Genomic DNA, 25,904 nt, shown 5'->3' on the forward strand with positions numbered 1-25,904 from the left:
GCTGGGCAGCTGCATCGGAATGAATTTGTGGTGGGGGGTGGGGTGAAAGGGGTGGTGCGTGGACGATGGTGATGGTGGGGTGATGGGGTTGGTGGGTGGTGAGAGGTGGTGGGGGGGTGATGGGGTTGGTGGGTGGTGGTGGGGGGGTGATGGGGGTGGTGGGTGGACGATGGTGATGGTGGTGGGGGGGTGATGGGGTTGGTGGGTGGACGGTGGTGGGGGGGTGATGGGGTTGGTGGGTGGATTTCCGTGTCGCTCACTGCTCACCTGTTCGTGAGCAGCTGCGCGCGCGTGGCTAGAAATCTGCGCAGCCCGTTAGTATGCCGCCTGCATTTACATGCCACGACGAAGGCCCGTTGCCCGAAACGTCGCCTGTTGTCCTTGTAAGGGCACAGCGTTGTTGTTGACGACGGATGCGTCGAGTCGATTCGTCTGGAGGGGAAATCTGTCTCTGTGTGTCTCTGCCTTCTCGTCTGCCCATCGGTTAGAAGCTGGTACGACCCCAAGTGCGTTTACACAACAACAAACGCCACCACCACCACAACTACCGCCACCACTACCACCACTGCCACCACTACAGCCACCACCACTACAACCGCCACCACAACCACTACAACCGCCACCACCACCGCCACGACCACCACCACTACACCACCACAACCACCACGACCGCCACTACACATCTGGTCATGATTAACGTCAGCCGTTGGCATTTGGACTCGGAAGCCAAACCCCCCTCACCCCTCCCTCTCTCCTCCTCCTCCCTCCTCCCTCCCCCCTCCTCCTCCCTCCCTCCCTCCCTCCTCCCCCCTCCTCCTCCCTCCCTCCTCCCCCCTTCTCCTCCTCCCTCCTCCTCTCTCCCTCCTCCCTCTCCCTCCCTCCCTCCTCCTCCCCCCTCCTCCTCCCCCCTTCTCCTCCTCCCTCCTCCTCCCTCCCTCCCTCCTCCCCCCTCCTCCTCCCCCCTCCTCCTCCCCCCTTCTCCTCCTCCCTCCTCCTCCCTCCCTCCCTCCTCCCCCCTCCTCCTCCCCCCTCCTCCTCCCCCCTTCTCCTCCTCCCTCCTCCTCCCTCCCTCCCTCCTCCCTCTCCCTCCCTCCCTCCTCCCCCCCTCCTCCTCCCTCCCTCCTCCTCCCTCCCTCCTCCCTCTCCCTCCCTCCCTCCTCCTCCCCCCTTCTCCTCCTCCCTCCTCCTCCCTCCCTCCCTCCCTCCTCCCCCCTTCTCCTCCTCCCTCCTCCTCCCTCCCTCCTCCCTCTCCCTCCCTCCCTCCCTCCTCCTCCACGCCTTCACGCTCTGAGTCAAACCCTGGGCACGATTTGAATCCAAACATCTGACGACAAACAACAAGACACATCTCAACAGCAGGAAAAGGGAGGAGGAGCCAGGAGTCGTAACCTTTAAAAAAATAAATAGTTTTAGTTATTTTTTAAACGGCATCTGTCGCCCAATCGGATGCCAGATCCATCGGGGAGATACGCAAGGAATGAGGATGATGATGGTCGTGGTAATGATGCTGGAACACGCCCAGAGTGGGATTTGTACGTGTTTTCTCTTGATGGCCCAGGTTCCTGTTTGTTCAGCAGATCTTTTCTTTTCGCGAGCGAGTAGTTGAGTAAACGGGCTCGCCCCGGAGAAGAACCCACGACACTAATGATTATGATAAGTCTAGCTTTACTACCCGGCTTGGATTCACTACGCCCGGCCGCCTTTGTCCCCCCAGTGGCGATGTTCATACACCACACCAGTTACTCGTTTGAGGCCGAGTCGACCTAGGGGAGGCCCAGGAGCGGTTCAGATAATCGTCACCGGTGGTGGCCGTGAGTGGGAATCAAACTCGGGTCGCCAGGTTCGTAGCGCTAACCGCTGTGCCACCGCTCCCCACACTCTACCACCACCACCACAGCCTTAGCTGCGGTGTGCACATGTACAGCTGCTGGCTCGACAGAGGGGTGGCGCTCTCTGTGGGATCGTGCCCCTTGTGTGCAGAGCCATCACTCTCAACTCTGCTCGTCGCTCAGCGGACGTGGGGACGTTGGGCCCAGTGTTGGGCCCACGTTAGCTCAACGTTGTGTCAACGTCGGGGCCCACGTTGGGCCCACGTTAGGCCCACGTTGTGGACCACCGCCGCCCGGCGTTGCGTGTTCACGGAGGCCGCTGCGTCTGCGTGTGTCTCCTCCTCAGGCCCCCCCCCGATGGCCGAGGCTCCGGTGAGGTTCGCGCGAGTCAAGCGCCTGCGGCCCCTCTCGGCCCACGACGCGACGGCGGTGGGGACGCGAGCGCCGGCGCGGTCGCCGCGGTTACCGGGGCGGTCACCGCGGTTGCCGGGGCGATCACCGCTGGCACAGGGGCGATCGACGTGGTTGCCAGGACGATCACCACGAGTACCGGGGCGATCACCACGGTTGCCGGGACGATCACCGCGGTTGCCAGGGCGATCACCACGGTTGCCGGGACGATCACCGCGGTTGCCGGGGCGATCACCGCGGTTGCCGGGGCGATCACCACGAGTCGACCGCACGCGCAGGCGCCAGCACGTCCCCTACACCGGCACCTGCGGCAGAGGTGAGGCTCCGGCAGCGTGTGGAGGTGGCAGCGGCGGCGAGCGGTTGGTGGATCACCGCAACACGCAGATGCTGTGGACCCCGGCTGTCCCGTCTGTATGGGATAGAGTGTTTCCCCCTCGCACGCGCCGGCTTTCTCCGGGTGCTCCGGTTTCCTCCCACATCTAAACACTCATCGTTAGTTGGGCCGATGACACCTCGATACGTAGAGGACCGCAGAGCTTGGTGGGCGATCGTTGGTCGCGCCGGCTCCTCAACACCACGTGGCTGCTGCTGCTGCCTTCCCACTCATCGTCTGTGGCTCCTCCTCCCCCTGGCGCCTCCTCTGCGTCGTCCTCTTTCTCTCTCCGAGTCGTCCTCTCTCTCTCTGAGTCGTCCTCTCTCTCTGAGTCTTCCTCTCTCTCTCTGAGTCGTCCACTCTCTCTCTGAGTCGTCCTCTCTCTCTCTAAGTCGTCCTTTCTCTCTCTCTGAGTCGTCCTCTCTCTCTCTCTGAGTCGTCCTCTTCTCTCTCCAAGTCGTCCTTTCTCTCTCTCTGAGTCGTCCCCTCTCTCTCTCAGGCGTCCTCTCTCTCTAAGTCGTCCTTTCTCTCTCTCTGAGTAGTCCCCTCTCTCTCTCTCTCTGAGTCGTCCTCTCTCTCTGAGTCGTCCTCTCTCTCTAAGTCGTCCTTTCTCTCTCTCTGAGTCGACCCCTCTCTCTCTGAGTCGTCCTCTCTCTCTGAGTCGTCCTCTCTCTCTCTCTGAGTCGTCCCCTCTCTCTCTGAGTCGTCCTCTCTCTCTCTAAGTCGTCCTTTCTCTCTCTCTGAGTCGTCCTTTCTCTCTCTGAGTCGTCCTTTCTCTCTCTGAGTCGTCCTCTCTCTCTCTAAGTCGTCCTTTCTCTCTCTCTGAGTCATCCTTTCTCTCTCTGAGTCGTCCTCTCTCTCTCTAAGTCGTCCTTTCTCTCTCTCTGAGTCGTCCACTCTCTCTATCTCTGAGTCGTCCTCTCTCTCTGAGTCGTCCCCTCTCTCTCTCTCTGAGTCGTCCCCTCTCTCCATAAGAGTGATGATCGTATGCCGTGCAGCGGCGGCGACGCGGCGTTACGAGTTGACTTTATTTTTTAATCAGTTGACCGCCTGAGCGAGCAATTGCCTACGCCTTTCAGATAAAAACATGACGGTTTAATGCAGCACCGTCATTTATGCATCTGCACAATCGTTAACACACTGAGGTGCGTAAGTGTGTGTCTGTGTGGGAGCGGTAGTGGAGCAGTTAACGCGCTGTGCTATGAACCCGGCCACCCGAGATCCATTCCCGCTCACGGCCAACACCAGTGACGATTATCTGAACCGGTCCTGGGCCTCCTCTAGGTCGACTCAGCCTCAAATGAGTACCTGGTGCGGTGTGTAAACATCACCACTAGGGAGACAAAGGCGGCCGGGCGTGTTGCTGGCCACCCACCCCCTCGTGTACCGTGCCGGCCTTCATAGGCGCTCGCTCACAGTCCTTGCCCCGACAGTCTGTTAAACACTATACGGGGGACCTTTGTCTTTGTTCATATTAAGGCGTTATCGGCCGATGAATGAGTGCGTCAAGGGGCAACGCTTGGTCCCGTCGGGAATGGCCGCATGATGCGACTCGCCACTCTTGGCTGCTGCTGCCATCTTCTGGTGACCCAGGGTATGGTTCCTCCTTGATGCCAGCCGCGGTGGAGAGGCGTCAACAACCTCGCCTGGTGTACAGGAGGTCGTGGGGTTGATCCCGACCCTGATATCTGATGTATATTGTGAGTTTGCGTGTCTCTCTCTCTCTCATCATCTACATCACCTGGTGTACAGGTGGTCGTTGATTCAATTTAGACCCTGACGCCTGCTGCTGTATATTTGGAGTTTGCTTGTCTCTCTCTCTCATTATCATCATCACGGTGGCTATGAGATACTCTTAGGTTTTTTCGGTAAAGTCACGTAGGTAAAAATTTAAATTAATTAAAGTAAAAAATAAAATCACGACGTTTCAGAGGCAACACAAGCTTCCATCTTCAGGTGGAACCATCACAGCACGATTGCTGTATCAAGTAAGAATGGCTATGAGATGTTAACGACCTCACCTGGTGTACAGGAGGTCGTTGGTTCAATTTAGACCATGACGCCTGCTGCTGTATGTTTGGAGTTTGCGTGTCTCTCTCTCATTGTCATCATGACGGTGGCTAGGAGATGTTAACTACCTCACCTGGTGTACAGGAGGTCGTGGGGTCGATATATTTGGAGTTTGCGTGTCTCTCTTCCCGTGGTCACGTGAATTTTTATTCAAATCTTTCGGTTTGTCCCTCTACATTAACTATCAACGTCACGCGTTTGGAGTGTTTGGCTGCTGACAATGATTTATGACCAGGTCGTTTTTTTAAAAGAGCGAATAGCTTTGTAAATAATAATAATAATATTTGGCTGGCTATTTGGCTGTACTAATTGGTGGCGGGTTTAACGACACATTTATATTCACGCGAGCTCACCCCAAAAAAACCTATATTATGAATAATACATTGTTTATAAAAACAAATATTCTGTGTGTGATCCTTCAAGCCCTCGCTGCTGCCTCCCCGCACAGCGTCGTATCCCGGCCACGTGCGGCGCGGCAGCGTAGCCACCACCGCCACCACCGCCTCCACTACCGCAGCCGCCACCGCCACCACCACCACTGCCACCACCACCGCCACAACCGCAGCCGCCACCGCCACCACAACCACTGCCACCACCGCCACCGCCACCACCACCACCACCGCCACCACCACCGCCACCACCACCGTCACTGCTACTACTACCGCCACCGCCACCATCGCCCCCGCCGCCACCACCACCACCACCACAGCCACCACCACCGCCACCACCACCGCCACCGCCACTGCAGTCATCACCACCGCCACCACCACCGCCACCGCCACCGCAGTCACCACCACCGCCACCACCACTGCCACCGCCACCGCAGTCACCACCACCGCCACCACCACCGCCACCGCCACTGCCACCACCACCACCGCAGCCGCCACCACCACCACCGCCACTGCCAACGCCACCGCCACCACCACTGCTACCACCACCAACACCGTCACCACCGCCACCACCACCGCCACCACCACCACCACCGCCACCGCCGCCACAACCACCGCCACCGCCGCCACAACCACCGCCACCGCCGCCGCCGCCACCGCCACCACCACCAACACCGTCACTGCCACCGCTACCACCGCCACCACCGCCACCACCACCGCCACCACCACCGCCACCGCCACTACCGCCACCACCACCGCCACCGCCACCACCACCAACACCATCGCCACCGCCACCGCCGCCACCGCAGCCACCGCAGCCGCCACCCTTGTGGCTTGCAGCGCTTTGTCCGCCGTGAGATGCTGTTTTGACTCGGAGACATTCGAGACGCCGGCCACGCGTCGGGAGACGTCGCCCTCAGGGGTGGCATTCTTGGCAGGAGAATAATAATAATAATACTACTCTCTGGTTCTTTCGGTAAAGTCACGTAGGTTTAAATTAAAATATGCTGAGGCTATGGGCAGTGCTGAGTCTATGGGTAGTGTTGAGTCTATGGGCAGTGTTGAGTCTATGGGCAGTGTTGAGTCTATGGGCAGTGTTGAGTCTATGGGCAGTGTTGAGTCTATGGGCAGTGTTGAGTCTATGGGGAGTGTTGAGTCTATGGTAAGTGTTGAGTCTATGGGTAGTGTTGAGTCTATGGGCAGTGTTGAGTCTATGGGTAGTGTTAGTCTATGGGCAGTGTTGAGTCTATGGGCAGTGTTAGTTTATAGGCAGTGTTGAGTCTATGGGCAGTGTTGAGTCTATGGGGAGTGTTGAGTCTATGGGCAGTGTTAGTTTATGGGCAGTGTTGAGTTTATGGGCAGTGTTGAGTCTATGGGCAGTGTTGAGTCTATGGGCAGTGTTGAGTCTATGGGCAGTGTTGAGTCTATGGGCAGTGTTAGTTTATGGGCAGCATGTAAGTATGTTGAACTTCTTTCGCACCGTACGTAGCCCACCGCGCTAATCGGAGCTGCCGGGGGAGTGAGTTCCAGTGGATTTCTGCAGCGAGGGGGCGAGAATATCCGGAGGACGACCGCTTTTGATCTTCCCCGCAAAGTGGTGATCATTTGGCGGTTGTTCTCATCCACTTGGGAGGGAGGGGCGCGCGATGGGCCGAGTGACCCCCCCCCCTCCCCCGGAGAGCAGCGGTGCGATTTGAACTTCGCCAACTCTTTTTGTCCGATTGATCGCGACGCCGCTCGCTCCCTGCGAGTGAAGTGTCCTGAGCAGGATCGTCGTCGTCATCATCATCATCGTCGTCGTCGTCGTCATCCCTTGCACCAAGTCACTCATCAGCATCATCATCAGCCGTGTTCTACCCACTGCTGGATGAACCCCGATCGTTGCCGCCATCCTTGCAGGGCGATGATGAGAGGCGACCTCTCATCATCGTCATCGCTACACCCCCCCCCCCTCCCGATTTCCTGTCAGGCACGGAGCTCCCTCCTTTAGCTGCCGTTCCCAGTCCGGCCTCGCTCGTCTCGTCAAGTCACTCCGGTGATGCTGTTCCAAGTCTGTTCTCTAATCCGCACGCTCTCCTCTCTCTCCTCTCTCTCCTCTCCCTCCCCTCTACTCTCCCTCGCCACTCTCTCCTCTCCCTCCCCTCTCTCTCTTTTTTTACGATCAGAGGAAACAAGAAGATGCTCGGTGTAGTCGGCACTTTGCTTCGTTCATCATTTTTTAAAATTTCACCTCTCTCTCTCGTCTCTCCTCTCTCTCCACGTCTCTCGCTGTAATTCTCCAAACGTGCTCCCCCCCCCCCCCTTCGCGTCTTCTTCTCATTCTTTGCCCTACTTCTCAGCTTTCGCCCAATTTCGCTTTTGGTTTTTTGGCGACGATTCTCATCCCCGCGTCTCTCTGTGATCCGCCCTCTGTCGCAGCCTCAATCCGAGCCAACACAGCCACCACGCACAGCGTAGCAGCAGCAGCCCCGTCTATAAATACACACTCACACACGTACACACGCACACATACACATGCGTACACACATACACACGCGTACACACATACACACACGCACACACGCGCATACACACACACGCGTACACACATACACACACGCACACACGCGCATACACACACACGCGCACACATACACGCGCGTAGACACACACGCACGCACACACGCGCACACACACACGCGCGCAGATATGCACACACGCGCGCGTGTAGGCACACACGCGCACACACACACGCGCACACACACACGCACACACACACATGCACACACACACGTGCACACACATGCACACACACATGCACACACACACGCACACACACACGCACACACACACACGCACACACACGCACACACACACACACGCACACACACACACGCACACACGTGCACACACACATACACGCACACACACACACACGCACACACACGCACACACACACACGCACACACGCCTCATTATCCTTTTAGGAATTCATCTCGGGGGACGGAACTCGGTGACCTGTCGCAACTTGCTCTTGTCTACCAGGGAGGGTTTATATATAATTGGAGCGTGTGTGAGAGTGTGAGAGTGTCAGAGTGTGTGAGTGTGTGAGTGTGTGAGAATGTGAAAGTGTGTGAGTGTGTGAGTGAGAGTGTGTGAGTGTGTGAGTGTGTGTGAGTGTGTGAGAGTGTGTGAGAGTGTGTGAGAGTGTGTGTGAGTGTGTCTGTGTGAGAGTGTATGAGTGTGTGAGAGTGAGTGAGAGTGTGTGAGAGTGTGTGTGAGTGTGTCTGTGTGAGAGTGTATGAGTGTGTGTGAGTGTGTGAGTTTGTGTGAGCGTGTGTGAGTGTGTGAGTGTGTGTGAGTGTGTGTGAGTGTGTATGAAGAAGAGCCACATCCTCCTGCCCCGAGTAGAGGACTGTCCACCCCTCATGGTGGCAGGAGCCAGAGCCGGTCCACCGGACCTCCTGAATGCCACAGAGATCCAGCCGGTACTGGTCCAGCTCCCGACAGAGGAGTGGCAGCCTCTCCTCCGCAGTGAGCATTCGAACATTCCACGTGGCCACTCGTAGTGGCTTTTTGTTGTTTCTGGAGGAGCCCCGAGGGTAAAGATTCATTCTCATGGCTCCGCAAGATGGAGTTTGGCCAGGAGACGTCATAGACGCCTGTCCCCCCGGAGCCTCTGGCACAAGCTTATAAATTTTATATTTTTTACGTTGTTAAGTGGTAATTTATTGAAGGTGGAGAGGTTACCAGCCCCTCGCACCCGTCCAGAGCCCCCGATTAGCCGCTGTGGTGGTCACAGATGCCATGTGGGGCAAGGCCAATCGGAATTGGCCCTCCCCCCCCACAGCACTGTCCACGACATCGTTGCCCGTCCGGCACCACGGGGAGGTAGGGGGTTGTTTTTGCCAGACACCAGGACCTACCGTGGAGCTGATCTGCCCTCTGACCATCGACTTGTCATCTGTAAGATGCGCCTGCCATTCTTCCTCTAACAGTGGTGGGTGTACACCCAGGACCCCATTCCAACCTAAGGTGGCCTGGTCTCAGCTAGCTGATGAAAGTTGCAAGCAAGAATTTCATCATCGCTTGCAGCTGGGATTGGCATCGTCCCCCACTCCTCCTGATGTCGAGGGTAAATGGGTGAGGTTTAGGACTGTGACTCATGCAGCTGCAATGGCTGCTTTGGGTAGGCGGTCCAGACCTCCTCAGATGCCCTGGCTAACAGAGGAGGTGTTCAGGATGGTTGAGAAAAAGCGACAGGCCCACTCTAATCGTTTACAGCATCCCACGTCAGAAAATGAGGAGGCTTACCGCAGCACCACACCTATTACCATAATTAGGGGAAAAAACGGTGATCCAATCTCAAACCCCCAGGAACAGGTCTGCAGATTTGCTGAGCATTTCTGTGAGATCCTGACAGAGGGGGAATACCTCAGCCTAGAAAACATCATGGGACAAAGTGGCGATGACCCTGCTGAGGCTGCGGTGCCTCAAATATTGGAGGAGGAAGTCACCCCCTGTGAGTGGCAGGCTGAGGTGCCATCCGTTGAGGAAGTACTGAAGGCGATCCAGAGTCTGAGACAAGGAAAGGCACCGGGCAGAGATGATCTCCCAAGCGAAATGCTGAGGGAGGGTGGCGTTTGTGCGCAGACTACCCTACATGACACCATAACAACAGTCTGGACCACTGGACGGGTTCCGCAGGATTGGAAGGATGCCCTGGTGCCCCCCCCTCTTTAAGAAGGGGGATCACACAGACTGTAACAAATACAGGGGCATCTCACTCCTCAGTGTGCCGGGAAAGGTCCTGGCAAGGATTATTCAACATCGCCTTGCTAGGCACGCTGAGGAGAGGCTTGCCATATTTTCTGTCCGTCTGCTACAGCAGAGGTGTAGGGAATTCCAACAAGACCTACATCTCTGCTTTATTGACCTGGTCAATGCCTATGATACCATCAGTAGGCCTGGGCTCTGGGTTGTTCTTCGTGCTTTCGGAGTCCCTGACCCTCTGCTCACGCTCATTAAGGACCTTCATGATGGTGAGCAGGCCCGGGTAAAACTACGTGGCCGGGAGTCAGAGCCATTCGCTGTACACCTTGGGGTGCGGCAGGGATGTCCTCTGGATCCAACATTATTTAACATCTATTTCGACCACGTAGATTTGAAGCCTTCCGTAGCTGTACCGGAGGAATTTCCATCTGCTGTCAAGGAATGGCTGCCTATTGGTCAACCATGTTATGTATGCCGATGGTCTGGTAATCGCTGCTCACTCAGAGGAGGAGTTGGAGGCGCTGCTGCTGAAACTGGAGTGTGTCAATAGGAGGTTGGGCCTTACCATCAGCCCCACCAAAACAAAGCACCTGCCTGGGTATTTTGTAACATCGGGCACTCCACCCCCACAACTCCCAATCCGTGATGGGGCAGTTGTGGAGAGAGTGGAGAGTTTCCCATACCTGGGCAGTGTGCTCATGACCGGCTTCGGTTTAACAGCAGAGGTCTCACTCCGAATCAGTCGAGTGGCATTATCTTTTCATGAGTTGCATAACGCTGTGTGGAAGCTACCTGGTCTGTCGCTCTGCACGAAGCTTCGGGTCTTCTCGGCCACAGTCATTCCCTCCCTTCTCTACGCCTGCGAAACGTGGACCTCCCTAATGGAACATCTCCGCCGATTAGAAACATTTAGGCTGGCCTGCCTACGATCAATCCTGGGTTTAACCAGGCTGGATTGTGTGAGGAGCTCACACATCCTTGAAATATCTGCACAAAGTTCCATCGGTGAGCTCCTCCGGCAGGCAAGGCTGCGTTGGCTGGGTCATGTAGCCCGCATGCCCAGGCACCGCATGCCTAAACAGCTTTTGTTCGGCCGGATCGAGGGGACTAAACGGGCGCGGCACGGGCTAGAGAAGAGATGGAATGATGTGGTACAGGAGGACGTGGAGCTGAGTGGACTTGCCGATGACTGGTACCAGCGGTGTCAAGATCGGCCTCTGTGGAGGAGGCTCGTGAAGGACGCTACTGGGCAGTTGGAGGCAGTCGCCCTCCAGCAACAAGGAGGGCGGAGGAGCGACGCTCACAACAACGAGCGGAGCGCCGGGTGGATAAACCGCAGCAAGTTGGCACAGTAGGGGGCACAGGTGGTGCATCAGCCAGTCATCTCGGTCATCTCAGTCAGTCGATCCGTGGCACCTGGGTCTGCCCCGTGACTTCCTGCCAGCGGGCGTTCGACACTTCACGTGGCCTCAAGGTGCACATGGCCTGGCACAAGCGTCGTGGTGACGTCACCGCCACTTAGTGGCGAATTGCGGTTGTTGTGAGTGTTTGTGAGAGTGTGAGAGTGTGTGTGAGAGTGTGTGAGTGTATGTGAGAGTGTGCGTTTGTAGGGAGTAGTGGTGTAGCGGTTAGCGCCACGATGTGCTACGAACCGGGCAACGAGAGTTCGTTCCCCGTTCACGGCCAACACCCGCAACGATTATCTGAAGCGGTCCTGGGCCTCCCCTCTCAGCCTCAAATGAGTACCTGGTGCGATGTGTAAACATTGCCACTAGGGAGACAAAGGCGGCCGGGCATGGTGTTAGCCACCCATCCCCTCGTGTGCCGTGCCGGCCTTCATAGGTGCTCGCTAACAACACTTGCCCAGACAGTCTGTTAAGGCTACACGGGGGATCTTTGTTCAGCCAGCCCACGACCCCCCCCTCCCTCACCCCTGCCCCGCCCCCTTCCTGGTCGCCCCCTTCCTGGTCCCCCCCTCTCTCCCCACACCCCCTCCTCTTCCCACCTCCCCCCACCGCCCCCTTCCTCCGGCAGCCTCTTCATTGGAGGAGGCGCTGGGCCATCTGCTTCACCTGGCTCAGACAGAGAGAGGGGGGAGAGGGGGGAGGGGGCGCGTGGGGTGTTACTCACCTGGCACTCGCTAACCTGTGAACGTTCATTCATTTGCGGGGTTTGTGATTCGATTGCAAAGCGGTGCCGTTGTGTTGTTTGTAAAAAGGTTTAAAAAGGAAGACTGGGAGTTAGGCGGAGTTGTGTAAGTGGACGTCAGTGGGCTGTGATCTGGCCACTCTACTCCCAGCCACTGTGGTGTCTGTCCTCTGTGCGCGGTGGAGACACGAAGACAAAGCTCCCCCGTGTAGCCTGCGCAGTGGTCGTGGTGGTGGAAAGGGGCAAGCAGCGAGTAGCCAAGCGGAATCGTCTCACGCTGGTTTGGGTTTCGATGTAAAAAAACAACAACCCAGAGCGGGGTAGATCTGTGAGCGAGGGTGGTGAGGGTGGTGAGGGTGGTGAGGGTGGTGAGGGTGGTGAGCTTGGGCGAGGGTGGTGAGGGTGGTGAGGGTGGTGAGCTTGGGCGAGGGTGGTGAGGGTGGTGAGCTTGGGCGAGGGTGGTGAGGGTGGTGAGCTTGGGCGAGGGTGGTGAGGGTGGTGAGGGTGGGCGAGGGTGGTGAGGGTGGTGAGCTTGGGCGAGGGTGGTGAGGGTGGTGAGCTTGGGCGAGGGTGGTGAGGGTGGTGAGCTTGGGCGAGGGTGGTGAGGGTGGTGAGGGTGGTGAGGGTGGTGAGCTTGGGCGAGGGTGGTGAGGGTGGTGAGCTTGGGCGAGGGTGGTGAGGGTGGCGAGGGTGGTGAGGGTGGCGAGGGTGGTGAGGGTGGTGAGCTTGGGTGAGGGTGGTGAGCTTGGGTGAGGGTGGTGAGCTTGGACGAGGGTGTGTGAGGGTGTGTGAGGGTGGTGAGGGTGGTGAGCTTGGGCGAGGGTGGTGAGGGTGGTGAGGGTGGTGAGCTTGGACGAGGGTGTGTGAGGGTGTGTGAGGGTGGTGAGAGTGGTGAGTGTGGTGAGGGTTGTGAGGGTGGTGAGGGTGGTGAGCTTGGTGAGCTTGGTGAGCTTGGTGAGCTTGTTGAGCTTGGGTGAGGGTGGTGAGCTTGGACGAGGGTGTGTGAGGGTGTGTGAGGGTGGTGAGAGTGGTGAGTGTGGTGAGGGTGGCGAGGGTTGTGAGCTTGGTGAGCTTGGTGAGTTTGGTGAGCTTGGTGAGCTTGGTGAGCTTGGTGAGCTTGGTGAGCTTGGGTGAGGGTGGTGAGCTTGGACGAGGGTGTGTGAGGGTGGTGAGAGTGGTGAGGGTGGCGAGGGTTGTGAGCTTGGTGAGCTTGGTGAGCTTGGTTAGCTTGGTGAGCTTGGTGAGCTTGGGTGAGGGTGGTGAGCTTGGGCGAGGGTGTGTGAGGGTGGTGAGGGTGGTGAGGATGCACGTGCTGAGTCGGCGTGCCGGTGGCGGCAGGGTGAGGCGCGTCTCCCTGCAGAGCTCCGCGCCACGCAGCACCCCAAGCAGCTTCGTGCTGAGCACGCACGGTGAGTCTGCCTGGCCTCGCAGGAGAGGCCTGCATCCAGCAGTAGATAGACAATGGCTCATGGTAATGATACTTGTGGGGTTATCGTTTTGAAACACGCCTTTCGACCGTGTTTTTCTTTGTTTATTCATGCACGAGCACTTTCACTTAAGACTATTAGCCCGTATATTTGGAGTTTGCGGTGTCTCTCTCCCCGTGGTCGCGTGGAATTTTCTCCGGTTTTTCCCTCCGCACATTTAGAATCACGCGTTTAGAGTGTTGGGCCGCTATATATTTCACGGGATGGATAAGCCACTTTTGTTGTGCTATCATCTGTGACAGACAGGCCAGTTCTGTAGCTCAGTTGAGCACTTACCTGGAACAAAAAATAGTTTTCAGTAACTTAACCGATATTTAATACTAGTCTTCGCCAGGCAAAATTTTTCAATAAATAATAATCATTAACCTGATTAGATTTTTTTTTCAAATTGTATCTACGATCAGACACTAACAACTACTCCAAAAATGTGTATTTGTCCGCAAAAAAAGCACAAACATGTTTGACGACTTGATTCAACTTCTCATATTTAAAGACGTACCCATTGAAAACTGCTCAATACAAAAATTCCGTTCTTTTCTAAGTAGAGAGAACACAAATTTATTAACGTAATAGTATATGAGGGCAGCTTCTATCTTTTACTGTTTTCGAATTATTCAGATTTGAACATCATAAAATTAGTTTTTTTTCGTTCAAAACCGCTTGAATCCGAAATACCTCAAAAACAATAGAAGATAGAGCGATGGTTCTCGCTTTAATTTTATTCGCCGTCTTAACGCTCAAGCAAACGACACGAACTGCAATCTTATATTTAGAACGGTTTTTGAATGGCACCAGGCACAGACATGTATATGGGGCATCTAGATTTGGGGGCCTTAAAATGAAAAATCTCGGATTTTCAGACTTTCCCTGTTGTTTGTATTCCTAGAAGCCACCTCTGTACCACTTTTCAGCTTTCTACCTCGTCGGGATGTACCCTCGAGGTGTGCGAGACATACAAATGAAGGTCTTCATTCATATCGAAGAAGACAGATAGATGTTATTTCTGCCCTGATTTGTTACCTTTCACTTTCCACAACGACGCTAAGGGATTATGTCAAACCGCGTGTTCCATACGCGTTGTGGTTTATGTGAGTGGTTCACAGCGCTCAGCTGATCCACTGCTGGATGAAGGCTTCAGTGCCGCGCCGGTCGTGGTGGCTGTTTGACCGTAAAATTTCGATTGAAAGCTTTCGTGACTGCAGGGATTCATATTCTTGGTTCTTTCGGTAAAGTCACGTAGAAGGGAAATAATAAAATAATAGATTCATATTCTTGGTTCTTTCGGTAAAGTCACGTAGAAGGGAAATAATAAAATAATAGATTCATATTCTTGGTTCTTTCGGTAAAGTCACGTAGAAGGGAAATAATAAAATAATAAAAACAAAACATAATAAAATTCTCACGACGTTTCGGCCACAAGGAGGACGGCTGCTTGCGTTGTGGCCGAAACGTCGTGAGAATTTTATAATGTTTTATTTTTATTATTTTATTATTTCCCTTCTACGTGATTTTACCGAGAGAACCAAGAATATGTTCGACTGTACTTCACCGCGGCGATCGTGAAGCGACGGGGTCAAGCAAGAGAACACGCGAACCGAGCGTCGTCGTCGTCGTCAATGCCACTGCTGCCCTTTTTCCTGCTTCCAAGGCCACGGGGGGCGTCCAATGACGGACACGTCGAGCGCTTTACCTCGACTTGCGGCCTGTGCCACGACCTGGTCGTTTTGAGCGTGGACGAGACGCCAGCGGCCGCGTTGCGCCTGGCCTGGGGCCACCGCCGAGGCGTTCACGTGGAGTTGTCGAAGGCTCGCGGTGCCGGCGTGGAGGTCAGGGGGCACAGACCCAGCAGGCGCCGCGGGCAGTGCCGGATTGTCCTAGTGGCAAAAGTAGCAGCATATGGCTACGGGCCCCGCACGTTCAAGGGCCCAGCACGTTCAAGGGCCCCGCGCTAAATGCTTTCGAGCTATCATTTGCGGTTCAGTGATTCTGCACTTGCTCTATTACTATAGTACTATACCGCCTTCAACTTTTACGAACGACCGGGTGTTTAAGGTTAGCGATTTGTCGTATTATCTGGCTGTATAGCAAATGAAAAATACAATTACTTTACTGTGCAAGTTAAACATTTGTGTTGTAATATTTACGTGTTTTTATTTAGTTAGGGCTCCTTTATAACATCACGCTACAGGCCCCACACTAACTTCATCCGGCACTCGCTGTGGGTTGACCGATTGAGGCGACCGGGAGATATGCACCGGCGGTGCGACTGGCCTCTGCGAGCAGTGTGAAGGGTCTTCATCCAGCAGCGGATTGACAATTGGTGCTGTAAATGATTGCCGTTGTTGTTGTGTTGTAGTTAATGGTTGGCACGCTGCTGCTGTCTGGTAGGAAATTCCCGTGTGTTTATTTGTGGGATTGTGATGAGTTCTTTTGTACTTCGATGGCTCACCCTGGCCCTGGACTCCGTGCGAGTCGTGGTGGGTGAATGAGTAAACCCCACAATTTGGTCACGACAGCAGTCATTTGTGAATTGGGAAAGTCTGCCCGGTTAAGCCGGTCGTCTTTTAAGATTGCTCCAATGTAGCAATGACGTTGACTAATTTGCGACCCTTCGTGAAAGCGCTGCTGTGGGTGTAAGGCCTCCCCAATGCTGCGTTGGCTGTGGGTTTTTATTTGGCCATACTTCACCACGCCGGTCAATGCGGGATTAATGAAGGGCAGCGTACTTCAATCGGGATTACCGTTGGTACGGCTTTTCATATACACACTTTACAGGAAAGATAAGATCGAAGGGATCGCATAATGCACATGCATAATGCACGTAGACTCAGTAATCCCCCCCCACTTTGCGTAAGAGCACAGAAGCGTGGTCACCACATCGACGCTTCCACGTAAGTAACGAGACAGGTGGATTTATCCACAAATCTGGCTGTCGCCTGATGAAGCTGGTTGTAATTACTGGCGAAACGTCGTACTTCAGATTGTAAATGTTGTGGCTTGGCTCTCCAACACACAACCTGTGTGTGCTGGACTAGTATACTACACTACACTATACACTACACTATACACTACACTATACACTACACTACACTATACACTACACTATACACTACACTATACACTACACTATACACTACACTATACACTACACTATACACTACACTATACACTACACTATACACTACACTATACACTACACTATACACTACACTATACACTACACTGCACTATATACTACACTATACACTACTATACACTACACTATACACTACTATACACTACACTACTATACACTACACTACTATACACTACACTATACACTACTATACACTACACTACTATACACTACTATACACTACACTACTATACACTACACTACTATACACTACACTACTATACACTACACTATACACTACTATACACTACACTACTATACACTACACTATACACTACTATACACTACACTACTATACACTACTATACACTACACTACTATACACTACACTACTATACACTACACTACTATACACTACACTATACACTACTATACACTACACTACTATACACTACACTATACACTACACTACTATACACTACACTACTATACACTACACTATACACTATACTATACACTCCACTATACACTACACTACTATACACTACACTACACACTAGTGCTGTACTAGTGACGAATTGCCCACGTTCTGTTTACGTAACAACCCTTACTAGTTGGCTGTGTCGGGTGGTGGCGGGTTTAACGACACATCTATTTATTTATTACTTACGCGATCTCACCCAAAAAAACGCCACTGACTGGACACAGTGCAAAATAGCTTGGTAGCTCATCAGATTCCTCCGGTGTAGTTACATATTCCGATTCTGGTTCATAGATACATATAGAGAGATACGTAGAGACACAGAGACGCGTGGAGACCTGTCGAGCCCCACAGAGACTCACAGAGACAGCCAGAACCGGCCCTAGACCTTTGGGGGCCCTAAGCAAAATTTGGTTGGAGGTCCCTTTGATGTATGATTTTTTTCACTCACTAGCTAGCAGTGACTCTAGGGGGGCCCTCTGCTGGCCACGGGGCCCTTTGCAATTGCAAGGGTCGCTTAGTGGCTGGGCCGGCTCTGGAAACAGCCACACGGTGCGACTGTGGCCTTGCAAGCCACAGCTACGGAGCGCACGGTGAACCCACCACTGTGGTCGTCTGGGCTCGTTCAACGCAGGAGGAGGAGGACCAGCGACACGACACGAACTCTGTCTGTCTCTCTGTCTGTCCACTGAGGCCCTCTCGTCGTGGCGAGCAGCAGCAGCAGCAGCAGACCTCCACGTGGACATGGAGCTACTGAGCACATTGCTGCTGCTGATGATTCCATGAGCAATTTTCGAATTGCGCAGAATTCTTCGTGATGAGCAACTATCAAAGTCTAGTTCACAGCGTAGCGAAACAGGAGGCCTTTATCCAGCAGTGGATCGTCAAAGGGATCGGACATCATTACGTTTTTTTATGGTTAATCATTATCGCGCCGTTGCTGCTGCTGTTGTTATCTGGTAGAAAAGCCTCGCGTGTTTATTTGTGGGACTGTGACTTGCACTTAGATGAGCGGTCCTGGACTATTTGAGTTGTGGATTCCGGGATTAGTCAATGGACAAACGCGATTAGTGAATGAGGTTTGTTAATTGGGGAAGAATTATCCAGCTGAGTCGGTTGAGTTTAAGATTATTCTGGTGGCCGGGTGGCTTGGAGGTTATCGACGGGGTCCTTAACGATTGTTAAGCCCAGGAGGGCCTCGCTGGATCATCTCACGACTGCTCCTCAGGAGGATGCTGTCAAGTTTCAACATTTAGCGATGTTTGCTGCTGTTGCATTATTCCAACGGGAGTCATCCTGCGGGGATATTTTTTTAAAACATTTTTTTGTTCAAATTCGCCAAATCTGCTGTCACGTGATTCCGACACGCACGGCGACCTGCGTAGCGGGGGGGGGGGACCTTGCCACGTCCACGGAGAGTGAAGCGGACAGCGGCACGCGCCACCGCGCTCATCAGAGGAGGAATCCGATGAGCTAATGAGCTCTTCTCTCTCTCTACTTTACACGCTTTCTATTAACTCACTCCGTCTGTTGTTTTTGTTGTTGTATCCTCAAATATTGTAACTAAATATTAACCCACTTCCCAATATGGTATCGACTGCAAACTTAGTATACTTATGTCATACTGATGACAATATCATATTCTATCATTAAAATTTTTTTAACAATCTTTTTACACGCTTTTTATTAACTCACTCCGTCTGTTGTCGTATCCTCAAAAAATCTTGTAACTCAATTTTTACCCACTTCCCAATGTTGTATCGACTGCAAACTTGAAATAACTATGTCATACTGATGACAATCCCATATTCTATCATAAAAAAATGTTTTAAACATTTTACACGCATTTTTATTTAACTCACTCTGTCTGTTGTATCCTCAAATCTTGTAACAATTTTTTTACCCACTTCCCAATGTGGTATCGACTGCAAACTTGGTATATGTACGTCATACTGATGACAACACTATATTCTATCATTAAAAATGAATAATATATTTTAAACGATCTCTTTACACGCTTTCTATGAACTCACTCTGTCTGTTTTTGTCGTATCCTCAAATCTTGTAACTCAATTTTGACCCACTCCCAATGTGGTATCGACTGCAAACTTGGTATAGGTATGTCATACTGATGACAATACTATATTCTATCATTGCAAATATAAAATATAATTTTTAAACATTATTTTTTACAAGTTATGTTTCGGCTTGGGTCTAATTGTCCACGCTCACCTGACGTTGGCTGTAAATCACCACGGTCCCTTACGTTATGGCAAGCTTCGGGACCACTTCCTGGAGTCGTGGAGTTCTTCCATTACTCGTACATTTCATAAAAGCGTGTTTAAAAAAAGTTTTTTTTTAATATAACTTATTTACTCACAGACGTCCAGTTAGGGGACACGGGGTGGGTGGTGGGGGTCAGAACGTTACGACAACAAACGGTACGCCACACACGACAGCTGTGCAAAGTGCAAGACAAAGGTCAAAGGGAAATCATAATTTTTTTTTACCAGGGCGGCCCCTTCGATTGGAACCGCGGAGCTGTGCGACGCTAACTTGTTTAGAGTTGAGAGGCAGAGCGGCGACAACAACACTGCTCGTTGTTGTGTTCACCTGTTTGTTGTCCTTCAGCCCCCGCACCTCCCATTAGCACGGTTGGCTGCGTGCGGTGATAAATTAGTTCAACATTCGTACGTCTTGTCCAGAGACTATGGGCAGTGCTGAGTCTACGGGCAGTGTTGAGTCTATGGGCAGTGTTGAGTCTACGGGCAGTGTTGAGTCTACGGGCAGTGTTGAGTCTACGGGCAGTGTTGAGTCTACGGGCAGTGTTGAGTCTATGGGCAGTGCGGAGTCTATGGGCAGTGTTGAGTCTACGGGCAGTGCTGAGTCTACGGGCAGTGTTGAATCTATGGGCAGTGTTGAGTCTATGGGCAGTGTTGAGTCTATGGGCAGTGCGGAGTCTATGGGCAGTGTTGAGTCTACGGGCAGTGCTGAGTCTACGGGCAGTGTTGAATCTATGGGCAGTGTTGAGTCTATGGGCAGTGTTGAGTCTATGGGCAGTGCGGAGTCTATGGGCAGTGTTGAGTCTAAGGGTAATCTAGATTTCAGAAAGAAAAAAAATTCTTGCTGTGGTTTTCTCACCTGATGATTGCTTGTGTTGCAATCGAAACGTCGTGATTTAATTTATTTTATTTTATACCTACGTGACTTTACCGAAATAATCAAAGAGTATCTATGGGTAATGTTGAGTCTATGGGCAGTGTTGAGTCTATGGGTAGTGTTGAGTCTATGGGCGGTGTTGAGTCTATGGGCAGTGTTGATTCTATGGGCAGTGTTGAGTCTATGGGCAGTTTTGAGTCTATGGGTAGTGTTGAGTCTATGGGCAGTGTTGATTCTATGGGCGGTCTTGAGTCTATGGGCGGTGTTGGGTCTATGGGCGGTCTTCGGTCTATGGGCAGTGTTGAGTCTATGGGCGGTGTTGAGTCTATTGGCAGTGTTGGGTCTATGGGCGGTGTTTAGTCTATGGGCAGTGTTGATTCTATGGGCGGTGTTGGGTCTATGGGCGGTGTTGAGTCTATGGGCAGTGTTGAGTCTATGGGCGGTGTTGGGTCTATGGGCAGTGTTGAGTCTATGGGTAGTGTTGAGTCTATGGGCGGTGTTGAGTCTATGGGCGGTGTTGGGTCTATGGGCGGTGTTGAGTCTATGGACAGTGTTGGGTCTATGGGCGGTGTTGAGTCTATGGGCGGTGTTGGGTCTATGGACAGTGTTGAGTCTATGGACAGTGTTGAGTTTATGGGTGGTGTTGAGTCTATGGGCAGTGTTGAGTCTATGGGCGGTATTGAGTCTATGGACAGTGTTGAGTTTATGGGTGGTATTGAGTCAATGGGCAGTGTTGAGTCTATGGACGGTATTGAGTCTATGGACACTGCTGTTTAATGTATATTCCAGTGGAGGGGTTGGAAGGGGGTGGGTGCAGAAATATCGACAACGAGATTGGGCACAGGGAGGAGGAGGAGGATGATGAGAGATGGACACAGGTGGGTGGCAAGCATCTTGCCTGATACGTTCAGTTGAGATCCGACTCCCTGGTGAGGCAAGGGCGTCTCACGGACTCACGACCGCCAGGGTCTCACGGACTCGCGTGCACCTGCCGCTAGAGCGCGGAGCGGCGGAGACGCTGAGCCACGCGCCCTGGACCGGAATTGTTCTGCAAAGTCTCGGGTGCCTGCCGGACTGCGGCGAAGAATGTGAATGTGTTTTTGTGCTTGGGGGAATCCGATGAGCTATGAAGCTTTTTTTTTTATCACAGACTAGCTTTACTACCCGCCTTCGCCCGGGATTTGGATTCACCACGCCCGGTCGCCTTTGTCTCCCCAGTGGTGATGTTCACACACCAGACCAGGTAATTGTTTGAGGCTGAGTCGACCTAGGGGAGGCCCAGGACCGGTTCAAATAATCGTCACCGGCGGTGGCCGTGAGCCGGAATCGAACTCGGTTCGCCGGGTTCGTAGCGCGGCACGCTAACCACGACACTACAATGCGTTACGCTTCCACATGCGTGGGTCACGTGACAGATGTGACGTCACAGCTCACTTGCCGTGCAAAAAAATATGCATTATTGAGCTCCCCCCCCCCCAAAATAAATAAGTGTATTTTTATAATGTTTGCATGGTGTACAGTCTGTAAAGTATCCACATGGCAAATTTCAAGTTTGTTGCATTTCAGGAAGTATGCTAAACATTTTGAACAGACACACATAATCACAACTTTTCCTTTAATATATGGAGATGTCCAGTAGGGGCACGGGGTAAGATTGTTACAACATCAAACAGTTACAAAAACACACGACAGTATTGTAAAGTACAAGACAGGTAGACAAATGACCCAAGCGCATACAAATGCAACTAAACCATCCCCATCCGACCAGACAAATCCCACCGAGGTATTCACTTATTGTTCAAAAGTGACCCGGCCAAAAGTGGCTTATTGTGTAGACATTTCTAGCAGCAACACAATCGGAATAGTCTAAACGCGTGTTTCTAAATGTGGAGAGAAAAACCGGAGGATCCGGAAAAAAATCCACGCGACCACGGGGATGAGAGAGAGACACGCAAACTCCAAATATACAGCAGCAGGCGTCAGGGTCGGTATCGATCCCATGACCTCCTGCACACCAGGCGAGGTAGTTAACATCTCAGCCACCGTGATGATGATGAGAGAGAGACACGCAAACTCCAAATATACAGCAGTAGGCGTCAGGGTCGGTATCGATCCCATGACCTCCTGCACACCAGGCGAGGTAGTTAACATCTCAGCCACCGTGATGATGATGAGAGAGAGACACGCAAACTCCAAATATACAGCAGCAAGCGTCAGGGTCGGTATCGATCCCATGACCTCCTGCACACCAGGCGAGGTAGTTAACATCTCAGCCACCGTGATGATGATGAGAGAGAGACACGCAAACTCCAAATATACAGCAGTAGGCGTCAGGGTCGGTATCGATCCCATGACCTCCTGTACACCAGGTGAGGTAGTTAACATCTCAGCCACCGTGATGATGATTAGAGAGAGGGAGAGAGAACACAAACTCCAAATATACAGCAGGCGTCAGGGTCGTGATCGAACCCACGACCTCCTGTATACCAGGCGAGGTAGTTAACATCTCCTAGCCACCGTGATGATGATGATGAGAGAGAGACATGCAAACTCCAAATATACAGCAGCAGGCGTCAGGGTCGTGATCGAACCCACGACCTCCTGTATATCAGGCGAGGTAGTTAACATCTCACTACCGTGGCGTCCCTGAAATAAATAAATAAAAGTTATGAGTTCTAATTGCATCATCAGAGCCGAAGCCTCTCCGGAGAACTCGGCCATTGTCAGACGTTTCACGTTTCTCTCTCTATCCCTCGACAATAAAAACGCAAAGCCACTTCCGTTTCGAAAAGACGGCGGTCGGGGACAATTGTCGTCTCAGCTGATAATATCAGCGTGGCTGGCTACCTTTAAATATCAGTGGTGACAATGACAATAGTAGTGATGACCATGACAATAGCAGTGATGACAATGACAATAGCAGTGATGACAATGACAATAGCAGTGACGACAATGACAATAGCAGTGACGACAATGACAATAGCAGTGACGACAATGACAATAGCAGTGATGACAATGACAATAGCAGTGATGACAATAGCAGTGACGACAATGACAATAGCAGTGATGACAATGACAATAGCAGTGATGACAATGACAATAGCAGTGATGACAATGACAATAGCAGTGATGACAATGACAATAGCAGTGATGACAATGACAATAGCAGTGATGACAATGACAATAGCAGTGATGACAATGACAATAGCAGTGATGACAATGACAATAGCAGTGATGACAACGACAATAGCAGTGACGACAATGACAATAGCAGTGATAACAATGACAATAGCAGTGATGACAACGACAATAGCAGTGATGACAACGACAATAGCAGTGACGACAACGACAATAGCAGTGATGACAATTACAATAGCAGTGATGACAATGACAATAGCAGTGATGACAATGACAATAGCAGTGATGACAACGACAATAGCAGTGACGACAATGACAATAGCAGTGATGACAATGACAATAGCAGTGACGACAATGACAACATCAGTGATGACAATGACAATAGCAGTGACGACAATGACAATAGCAGTGATGACAACGACAATAGCAGTGACGACAATGACAATAGCAGTGATGACAATGACAACATCAGTGATGACAACGACAATAGCAGTGATGACAATGACAACATCAGTGACGACAATGACAATAGCAGTGATGACAACGACAATAGCAGTGATGACAATGACAATAGCAGTGATGCCAATGACAATAGCAGTGACGACAATGACAATAGCAGTGATGACAATGACAACATCAGTGACGACAACGACAATAGCAGTGATGACAATGACAACATCAGTGATGACAATGACAATAGCAGTGACGACAATGACAATAGCAGTGATGACAACGACAATAGCAGTGATGACAATGACAATAGCAGTGATGACAACGACAATAGGAGTGATGACAATGACAATAGCAGTGATGACAATGACAATAGCAGTGATGACAATGACAATAGCAGTGACGACAATGACAATAGCAGTGATGACAATGACAATAGCAGTGATGACAACGACAATAGCAGTCATGACAATGACAATAGCAGTGATGACAATGACAACATCAGTGATGACAATGACAATAGCAGTGACGACAATGACAATAGCAGTGACGACAATGACAATAGCAGTGATGACAATGACAATAGCAGTGATGACAATGACAATAGCAGTGATGACAATGACAATAGCAGTGATGACAATGACGATAGCAGTGATGACAATGACAATAGCAGTGATGACAATGACAATAGCAGTGATGACAATGACGATGGCGACCATCCAGGATCGTCTTGCAGAGTCTCAAGGCTGTTGCCACTGCCGCTGCTGCTACTGCTGCTGCTGTTGCTGCTGTTGCTGCTGCTGCTGTTGACACTGCTACCCCTGCTGCTGCTGCCACTGCTGCTGCTGCCACTGCTGCTGCTGTTGCCGCTGCCGCTGCTGCAGCTGCTGCCGCTGCTGCTGCCGCTGCTGTTGCCGCTTCTGTTGCCGCTGCTGCTGCCGCTGCTGATGCTGTTGCTGCCACTGCTGTTGTTGCTGCTGCTGCTGCTGCTGTTGCTGCTGTTGCTGCTGCTGCCACTGCTGCTGTTGCTGCTGTTGCTGCTGTTGCTGCTGTTGCTGCTGCCGCTGTTGCTACTGTCGCATGCCATTTTTGCAGCGTTTGGGATGTCCTTGACCAAATCGCGGTCACTTTGCGTGCGAGTGCGAGCGTGCCCGGTTTAAACCGAGCGGGGAGCGGCGGTGGAGCGGTTAGCGCCTCGCTGCGCTGCGAACCTCACGACCCGGGTTCGATTCCTGCTCGCGGCCAACACCGGTGACGATTATCTGAACCGGTTATGGGCCTCCCCCAGGTCGACTCAGCCTCAAAATGAATACCGTACCCGGTACGGTGTGTAGTAAACATGGCCACTGGGGAGACAAAGGCGGCCGGGCGTGGTGGTGGCCACCCACCCGGCCCCCTCGTGTGCCACGGCGCCGACCGTCACAGGGCGCTGCTCCTCGCGAACGGCACTTGCCCCGACAGTCTGTTGAGGCTATACGGGGGAGAGGGGGTGGAGGGGTTTTGTCTTTGTTTTAAACTATGGGGGGGGGGGGGGGGGGGTGGGGGTTGAATAAAAACAACGAGCGGTTTGAGAGGAGAGCCCTGGGTGTGCGATGCGTTGCAGGTCAACTGAAGCTCTCCATCGATGTGGAGGAGACGTCGCTCAGCGTCCACGGTGAGTGCAGCCCCCACCCCGGGCAGCGTCCACCTCCAGCGGGAGACCTTCAGCCAGCAGCGGCTCCACCGTCACCTCTGTGGTCAACCACAACCACCAGCACACTCACCACCGTGATTAATCACCACCGCTGTAATCAACCACCATCACCACTGGTCAACCACCACCACCGCTGTAGTCAACCACCACCACTGCAGGTCACAACGACACACTCACTCACTCATCCACTCACCGACTCACACATTCAGAGTCATTCACCCATTCACTCATCCACTCACTCATTCACTCACCTCCACACTCACCACACCGCAGGTCACAACTCACTCAGCCACTCGCACAGTCACTCACCCCCCCGCCCACTCACCACACCACAGGTCACAACTCACTCAGCCACTCGCACAGTCACTCACCCCTCCTCCCACTCACCACACCACAGGTCACAACTCAC

General features: G+C 52.6%; 1 protein-coding gene across 1 annotated transcript in view; it reads left to right on the forward strand.

The window, feature by feature from the left end:
* LOC133360101 (uncharacterized) overlaps nt 1-25,904 on the forward strand; it is a 59,692-nt gene that overhangs the window by 7,014 nt on the left and 26,774 nt on the right. Inside the window, exons 2-3 of the mRNA XM_061578688.1 lie at nt 2,176-2,556; nt 25,406-25,456. Of these exons, the coding sequence (XP_061434672.1) occupies nt 2,187-2,556; nt 25,406-25,456 (421 nt within the window). The 5' untranslated portion in view covers nt 2,176-2,186. The remainder of the gene's footprint in view (nt 1-2,175; nt 2,557-25,405; nt 25,457-25,904) is intronic.

The sequence above is a fragment of the Lethenteron reissneri genome, chromosome 67 (genome assembly GCF_015708825.2).
Source record: "Lethenteron reissneri isolate LAM-NWPU_2019-01 chromosome 67, ASM1570882v1, whole genome shotgun sequence".
NCBI lineage: Eukaryota > Metazoa > Chordata > Hyperoartia > Petromyzontiformes > Petromyzontidae > Lethenteron > Lethenteron reissneri.